At 49.1% G+C, this 8694-nt stretch overlaps 1 protein-coding gene across 2 annotated transcripts in view; it reads left to right on the top strand.

Annotated features, from left to right (window-relative positions):
- The first annotated feature begins 270 nt into the window (after nucleotides 1-270).
- LOC116990469 (coiled-coil domain-containing protein 50-like) overlaps nucleotides 271-8694 on the top strand; it is a 29308-nt gene continuing 20884 nt past the window's right edge. Inside the window, exons 1-2 of one of the 2 annotated variants that reach the window (XM_033048181.1) lie at nucleotides 271-469; nucleotides 2686-2784. In XM_033048181.1, the coding sequence (XP_032904072.1) occupies nucleotides 2736-2784 (49 nt within the window). In that variant the 5' untranslated portion in view covers nucleotides 271-469; nucleotides 2686-2735. The remainder of the gene's footprint in view (nucleotides 470-2685; nucleotides 2785-8694) is intronic. The other variant, XM_033048182.1, reaches the window with a different exon arrangement.

Genomic DNA, 8694 nt, shown 5'->3' with positions numbered 1-8694 from the left:
AGAGAGAGAGAGAGATAGAGGGAGAAGGTGGAGAGAGTGAGTGTCAGTGAGAGAGAGTGGAAGGAAAGGGGAGAGAGAGATGAGAGACTGGGACAAGAAGGGAGAGAAAGGGCGGGGAGAGGAGACACGGAGGGGGGGAGAGGAGTGAGTGGGATAAACAGGCGGAGAGAGACCAAAGAGTAAATTGTTGAATCAAAAAGAGAGAGAGAAAGAAGGAGAAAGAGAGAGAAGGAGAGAGGGAGGGAGGGAGAGAGAGAGAGAGATGGGAGGGGAAGGGGTGGAGAATTAGCCGGGGAGGGGAGGTAGAGGAAAGAGAGAGAGAGAGGGTGGTATAAAGACGGAGCCCTGAGCTGGGACGGACACAGCCCAGCTCGAAGACAGTGCGGGAAGCTGGGGGGAAGTTTGGCAAAGTTTTGCAGCGACTGTTGTGTTGGGCGACGGAGCGGAGAGGCACCGGAGGCGGCGGCTGGTAATGTCCCGCTGGGGCTCGGCTCCTGCACTTGTTGATTGGGAATCAAAGCCCCACTAACACCCCCCTCCCACCCCCCCTCCCATCCCCCGACTCTGGTTGTGACCGCGCTGGGCTGGGGCTGAGGTGGAAGGGCTGCGGCAAGGTTTGCTGGGACCAGTAGTGGGGTTTGAGGGTGGATGTTTGGGGGACGGGGGTGGAGCGTGGAGGGGGGTCTGATGAGCTCCGGCTCGGGTCCCCATCCCCTTCCCGCCGCCCCTCCTCACCGGGTGTAAGTCCTGGGAGATACATAGACACATAGATACATAGACAATAGGTGTAGGAGTAGGCCATTCGGCCCTTCGAGTTAGCACTACCATTCAATGTGATCATGGCTGATCATCCACAACCAGTACCCCGTTCCTGCCTTCTCCCCATACCCCCTGATTCCGTTAGCCCTAGGAGCTCTATCTAACTCTCTTTTGAATGCATCAAGTGAATCGGCCTCCACTGCCTTCTGAGTCAGAGAATTCCACAAATTCACAACTCTCTGGGTGAAAAAGTTGTTTTCCTCATCTCAGTTCTAAATGGCCTACCCCTTATTCTTAAACTGTGACCCCCTGGTTCTGGACTCCCCCAACATCGGGAACATGTTTCCTGCATCTAGCCTATCCAATTCCTTAATAATTTCATATGTTTCTATAAGAATAACAGGGGGAGTACCGTACCCCCCCCCCCCCCCCCACCACACCCCCACACACCACTCTCCCAACCACCCCCCAGCGAGGGGGAACCGAGGGAGAGGTGGGGAGTAAACGCTGCCCTTGCCAGGACCTACCCCCCCCCCCCCAAAACAAGGGAGGGTACATCACCCCGAGGGCCACCTGAGTGCCAATTGTGTTATTTGTAAAGAGAGATGCTAACACCACAGGCTCTAACGCTCGTTACAGCACCGCGGTCTAACGCTCATTGCCACTCGGTATCCAATGCTTCAGGGTGTAACACTGGCGTTACTGAATGTATGCGCACACTAACAGTGCCTTCGGAAAATTAGACGGCTTTTATTTTGTTTGTTTATTATTACGAATAAAGTTTATTTTTCAAATATGTTTTAAAAATTCCACAGTGATATAGCGAGTAGAGGCTGTGTGCGGATTCATTAGCAAAATACTGCGGATGCTGGAAGTGGGAAGTAAAGTAGCACATGCTGGGAATGTTCAACTGGTCAAGCAGCATCCGTGGAGCAAGGAGGAGGATTGTGGACATTTAATTCTAGGTGGACTGAGCGGTTGGGTGGGGGGGTGGGGGGGGGGGGGGGGGATACATTACTAAAGGGACGCAGTGAGAAGGCATGAAAGCTGAAAGGGCACACAAGGAACTGCAGATGCTGGGATGTTTAGCGAAACACAAAGTGCTGGAGGAACTCAACGGGCCAGGCAGCATCTCTGGGGGAAAAGGATGGGTTTGAAGAAGGGTTCCAAACGGAAACGGCACCCGTTCTTTCCCCCCCCCAGAGATGCTGCCTGGATTGCTGAGCTATTCCAACATTTTGTGCCTATCTTCAGTATAAACCAGCATCTGAAGTTCCTTCCTACACGGTAACTGAGATGGTTGGAGAAATATGGTTTGTGTGAGGTTGGTGGTGATGAGGGCAAAGAGGGGGGCTGTTGAGGTGGGCGGGGGGGGGTGGTGAAACTATTTGGAGTGAGAGAATTCAACATTTATACCATTGGGGTGTAAGCTACACAAGCGGAATATGAGGTGCTGTTCCTTCAATTTGCCCGTGGCTTCATTCCGGCAATGGAGGAGGCCCAGGACTATAGTGCCTGTGTCACTACGTCAGAATGAAAGCTTGCCCTATTGCAGAAACATGGAAACGTAGAAAATAGGTGCAGGAGTAGACCATTCGGCCCTTCGAGCCAGCACCGCCATTCAATATGATCATGGCTGATCATCCAGAATCAGTAACGCATTGTGCCCGATGCCGACACCTCTCGCTGTGCTCCTGAGAGCAGTCCTCTAACCCCTTCTCCAACAACCAGTGGAGTTGTCCAGCGCCCAGTGATGTACCTTTTCCAGGCAAGTCCTCCTGTCCCACCACCCCAGGGGCCCACTTAGTCTGATCCCACACGGGGCTCAATATGTGTATTTTAAATCTTAGAATTCTAAGTTCCAGCAGTAGGCTATGAAATATGTTTCTACCCGTATAATATTTTGTGCGTGTTTTTTTCCCGAAGGTTGATTATTTGGATGCTCCCACTCAGGCCCACTCACTCTCAACTCCGCCATGAGTGAAATTGCCATTGACCAGTCCAATCTACCTCGGGTCCGAGAAGGTGAGAGAGGGGAGGGGGTGAGGGGAGGGGGTGGGGGGTGGTGGGGGACGAGGCTATCCGTTTCCAGGTTTGTGCGTGTAGATTTGTTTATGGTTCTTATTCATTCTTCCATTCATTTTGCAAGGATCATAAACACAGTAAAACATTCCAAGTCTGCAAGTCACCCACAGAGTGTTATGTAAATCATCGAAAGATTTATACTGAGTCGAAGCAAAGTGCTATAAACTCTTGGTCAGACGTTTGGGCAAGTGTGAATTAGGCAAGTCATAGAGCACGGAAACAGGCCCTTCAGCCCATGCTGGCCAAGATGCCCCATCTACGCCACTCCCTCCTGTCCACATTTGGCCAATATCCCTCAAAACCTTTCCTATCCATGTACCCGGCTGGGCAAATGACTTTTAAATATTGTACCTGCATCAACTACCCCCTCGAGCAGCTCGTTCCATATACTCACCATCCTTAGTTTAGGAAAAGAATATCAGAGTTTGGTGCCCAGAGGGCGTTGAGATTACACTGCTACTCAGGGTGGGTGGGATTGAGCCCAAAATGGTTGGATGAATGCTGTGAGCTTGTAATCAGTCAATGCAAATACGTAGCTAATTTAATGAAATGACAAAATACTAACGAGTGCAAAGCAACTCTCCATTTTGCAGTGAGCGAGTGTCACCTCGTTGAGGTAACTGCTCATCATCTCACTAAATTATAAAGAGTAACATTGGTGAATAATCTTGGATGTAGGACCGGATTTAATATGTGTGATTGTTCTTGCATTTACTAAGTCAAGGAAAGTGGAAAATTAATGCAAGTCAGTGGAGGGACTCTGACTGGGCAGACCAGAGAGAGTTGTAATCTGTATATTTTCCTACTTGGCAGGACTTTGATAATGAGGATAGAATTTAACATCTTTAGATCTGATAGTGGTATTTAAAAGGCTTTTAGATAAGCACGTGGATATCCAGTGAATGGAGGGTTATGGATCACATGGAGGCAGAGGAGGTTAGTTTAACCTGGCATCATGTATGGCATAGACATTGTGGGCTGAAGGGCCTGTCCTGTGCTACTGTACTGTTCTATGTTCTGCTTATAAACGATGTTGCTTCTGCCAAGAGAGTGTTTACTGGGATTGCATCAAAAGTTTGTAACCATATGTTTTTATCTTTTCCATTTGCCTGCATCTAGACCCATGCGCTCCCTGCCTCGAGAATGTTTGTTGCAATAATGCAGGGGGAGTCATTCGTTGCATCTTCAACCCTGCCTTAACTGCTCTGACTGCTGGTCTGTCAGTGTGGAGGATTTTAGTCCCACTTAAATCTAGACTAATGAACCAACCCCCTCCCCTCCCTGGTAAAGTTTGGAGCAGTTGCCCTGTTGATTCTGGAAGTTTGGAAGTTTAATTCCCACCAGAAACTTCCTGAGGAGAAAACTGGTTGGCAGAACTACTAAAATATTTCGTGTATTTGTTTTAAGTTGGGGCATAGAGTCCAGAATAAACAGGCTGGGAGATCTTTGTAACACCAGCCTTCTGTGCCCCTGTTTGCAAAAACAGAACGGTGTGTTCATGGACATAAACATCAGTACACCGTTAGCAAGTGGCAACGAGTTTATTCAATGATATTTTAAATCCACAGCGGTCGACAATCTTTATTCCCACTGTCTCTGGACTGAGCAGTCCATTCTCGGGATCATTCCCGTGATCCAGCAGGGACGTGCTCTGTGGGAAGCAGTGCCTTTGACAGCACTTGTGAACATCCTTGGGTTCAGCTGTTTCTGAATTCGGAAAGCAGGTGTTCTTTATTCTGCCCTTGTTCAAGAGCGGGACAATAGACCACCCCCATCCCTGTTGACGGTGGCAAATCTCATCATCATTCCCCTCTCTTGGATCTGGGTGGGAAGGTTCCTTAACACAAGGATGCCCCTTAACACAAAAGGCCGCTGCAAATCCGGAACATGGTGCCCAGGAATTGGCTGAAATTGCCTAAAGATGAGATTGAACATAAATGTTAACCACTCTTGAACTCTGCTGGGAGACAGACCCTGTCCATGTGGTCAAACTGAATCTGCTAACTGCGCCTGTCACCCACTCCAGAATGTTTCTCTTAATCACGTTTCAAAAGGTTTCGATTTCTGCTGCTCAGAGGAGATCACTTATCCCATTGTGCCTTCAAGATTCAAGAGAGTTTATTGTCATGTGTCCCAGATAGGACAATGAAATTCTTGCTTTGCTTCAGCACAACAGAATATAGTAGGCATGAATATAGTAGGCATGAATATAGTAGGCATGAATATAGTAGGCATGGCAAGTCCTCTCCAGTCAGCCTCACCCTCCTGTTCCTTCCTCTTCACACCCCATGCCTTTTCCACCCGTATGCAACCAGTCCATTTCTGAACTCACACACAAGCTGGTGTTCTCCATCCTACACTTTCTTTGTAGCTGTAACACTATATTCCGCACCCTGTTTATTTTCTCTTTTGCCAGCCTCGTGTAAGTATGGTATGATTTGCCTGCAGAGCGTACAGTTTTTCACTGTATTTCACACACGTGACAATAATAAATAATATTATCATTGGGAAACTGTTTGGCCAAAGCTACGGCTGGAGTTCCCACTCCATCCCACCCTATTTCCCCAGCTTCCTGTTTAACCTCTTGTAGATCTCCTGGGTTGTTACGTGGAAGGCTCCAAACTCTGCCTCGCAATTCTGGGACTTCTTTCCATTGCACGCCCCGTGGTGAGTCCTTGGAGATGGTAGCAGAGAGGTAAAAGATAAAATATATGCATTTACTGCGGAGTCTGCACAAGGATTTCACACTAGTTATAGAGTTGTACAGCATGGGAACAGGCCCTTTGGCCCATCTCGTCCATGCCAACCAAGGTGGTCGACTAAACTAGCTAAACTCGCATGAGTTGCTTACAACCTAACATAATGAACACTGAATTCTCCAATTTCAATTACCTAACTCTCCCCCCACCTCCCTTGATCCTGTGCTCCACCTGGATTAGCACCAATTTCTCCCACTTCCCCTCCCACTCCCCTGTTCCCTTCCACCTACATTAGTTCCTCTGGCTTCACAATTCAGACTCTAATCTCCTTATCTCACACCTTCTGTCTTTTCATCTCTGACCTTTGTCCAAACATCTACCAATCATAAAAACTCCCCTCACCTGTATCCACGGCATACGTTGTCCCGTCCCTCCTCTGTTCCAGCTCTCTCACCCCCCCCCCCTTCCCACCACCACAATCAGTCTGAAGAAGGGCCCTAGCCCAAAATGTCACCTATCCAAGTTCTCAGGGATACAGCCTGACCAGTTGAGTTACTCCAGCGCTTTGTGTTTTTGTCAATCAGCAATTGCAGTTCCTTGTGTCCCCATTTATGCATAATTGGTCCACATCCCTCTAAACCTTTCCTATCCATGTAACCATCTAAATGTCTTTTAAATGTAATTGTAGCTGCATCAACGACCTCATCCGGCAGTTCGTTCCATATAGCACCACCCTCTGTGTTGGAAAAGTTACCCTTCAGCAACTGTTTTCTGTTTTACATCAGTTTCTGTTCTGCTGAAGTAACTGTTTCTAGGCAGGGGCTTTATCAGAATGTTTTTGTTGATGTGAAGTCCTCTGTGGTCGGGTAAGCCCCAGCCTCCCTCCCCTACCCCTGTGCAGGGAGTATTTGCACCGCTCTCTCTGGCCCCATCTGTGAGGCATTAACATGTGAATGAGCTGCTGCCCGCTCTCTGACACTCCTTGTTCAGGGATCTCTTCCCAGAGCATCCCCTTCAAAGGGAGCGAGGGCAAGAGGGCCGGTGTCAGCTTGGACAGAGAGCCTCCATCTGTCTGCTCCCCCCTCAGCCAAACACACCCGGGGTCGTCTCATCATCATTTTGTATTGAGTTGGAATGCTTACGTTTTGAGAGAAAAAGAAAATCATTTTTTTCTTCAAGATTGTAGTGGATACTTGTGAGGTCATTTTACATTATATCACCATATCCACCAACTCTACTGCTAACTCTGTGTGTCTCTGTGTGTGTTTAGAGACCACAAACATTTTCTTCAATCTCCCACCCTAGCGGAGACTGCATTTAGCAGAGTGATTTGCTGGACTACATCAGAAGTGTGTTAAGGTCGGCTCAGTGGATGTGAGAACGGATCCGGATCAGATGAGAACTGCAGCAAACATTGAGAGTTGAGTTTCAGTTTAGTCAATTGTCATGTGTACCGAGGTACAGTGAAAAGCTTTTGTTGCGTGCTATCCAGTCAGTAGAAAGGCAATATATGATAACAATCTAGCCATTTACAGTGTACAGATACATCCATGAAAGGGGATGTATTAGATAATAGAAAAATGTTCCCTGAGACCCACAGTGGGACTGCGGGAGGGGCAGGGCATTCGATTAGAGAGGGGGAGGTATGATTTAGGTGTGACAGAGAAAGGAATGAAAAGGGGTTGGGGGAGGACCAGGACCCTGTACATCTGCAGTAGGACCTCCTTGCTCCTAAACTCAAATCCTCTCGGGCCAACCTGCCATTAACTTTCTTCACTGCCTGCTGTACCTGCATGCACTTTCAGTGACTGATGTACAAGCATATCCATGTCTCGTTGCACTTCCCCTTTTCCTAATCCGATACCATTCAGACAATAATCTCATTAGTTCATACTAGTTCAGTGTTATCCCACTTAAGCTTCCACTCCCTACACACTAGGGGCATTTTTTATGAGACCATTTAACCTACAGACCCTTTGGAATGTGAGAGGAAACCGGAGTACCCGGAGAAAACTCCACACACCCACACACACACACACACACACACACAGCGGCACCCGAGGTCAGGATCGAACCTGTGACCAGAGTCGTGATGGGTTATATCACCTCCCTGGCATTCCAGCTCTCTCGTGTAGACTGGGCTAACTCTGGGCAGACGGAGACACCTGGAATGTGGGTGTATGCAGACTTGTGCCGTTGCAAATAAAGCACCTTTCTTCCCACCTCTTCCTTTCAAACCGAAGCCAGCTGTGACCTCAGCCACTGCCTCCCTCAGCAGCCCATGTAATCGCAGAGTTTCCATCAACACACTTGGCTTGGCAGCGGCCGCCGACTCTTAAACGCGTCCATCTGTCTTCGTGGCTTCATTCGCCTCTGTTGCTCAGCTCGTCTTTTCCGATGAGGCAGTCAGTCACACACACACACACACTCCGTGTTTACAAGCAGCAGTCACTGGGCCCGCAGAAACCGCCCCCGTTGGTGTGGGAGCTGGGATGCGTCTGAGTCCATGGCTGTGGGGGGGGGAGGGGGGAGGAGGGGGGGGGGAGGGGAGGGGGGGGGGGGGAGGGGAGGGGGGAGGGGGAGAGGAGGGGGGAGGGGGGAGGGGGAGGAGGGGAGGGGGGGGAGAGGGGAGGGGGGAGAGGTTAGAGTATCCCAGCTGCTCTCCTCGTCCCCCCACCCCCTGCACACCGAATATAGACCCCCCCCCCCTTCCCGGGAAGGGGACACAAACGGGGCAGAGACTAAATGCTGGAACTGCAGATGCTGGTTTACACCGAGTATATATAGACACAAATGCTGGAGTAACTCAGCGGGACAGGCAGCATCTCTGGAGAGAAGGATCGAGACCCTTCTTCATATGAAGAAAGACTGGATAGACTCGGTTTGTACTCGCTAGAATTTAGAAGATTGAGGGGGGATCTTATAGAAACTTACAAAATTCTTAAGGGGTTGGACAGGCTAGATGCAGGAAGATTGTTCCCGATGTTGGGGAAGTCCAGAACAAGGGGTCACAGTTTAAGGATAAGGGGGAAATCTTTTAGGACCGAGATGAGGAAAACTTTTTTCACACAGAGAGTGGTGAATCTCTGGAATTCTCTGCCGCAGAAGGTAGTTGAGGCCAGTTCATTGGCTATATTTAAGAGGGAGTTAG

Source organism: Amblyraja radiata, chromosome 31 (assembly GCF_010909765.2).
Source record: "Amblyraja radiata isolate CabotCenter1 chromosome 31, sAmbRad1.1.pri, whole genome shotgun sequence".
Classification (NCBI taxonomy): Eukaryota; Metazoa; Chordata; class Chondrichthyes; order Rajiformes; family Rajidae; genus Amblyraja; species Amblyraja radiata.
The sequence above is the reverse complement of the archived record's forward strand: the minus strand, read 5'-3'. Positions and strand labels throughout refer to the sequence as shown.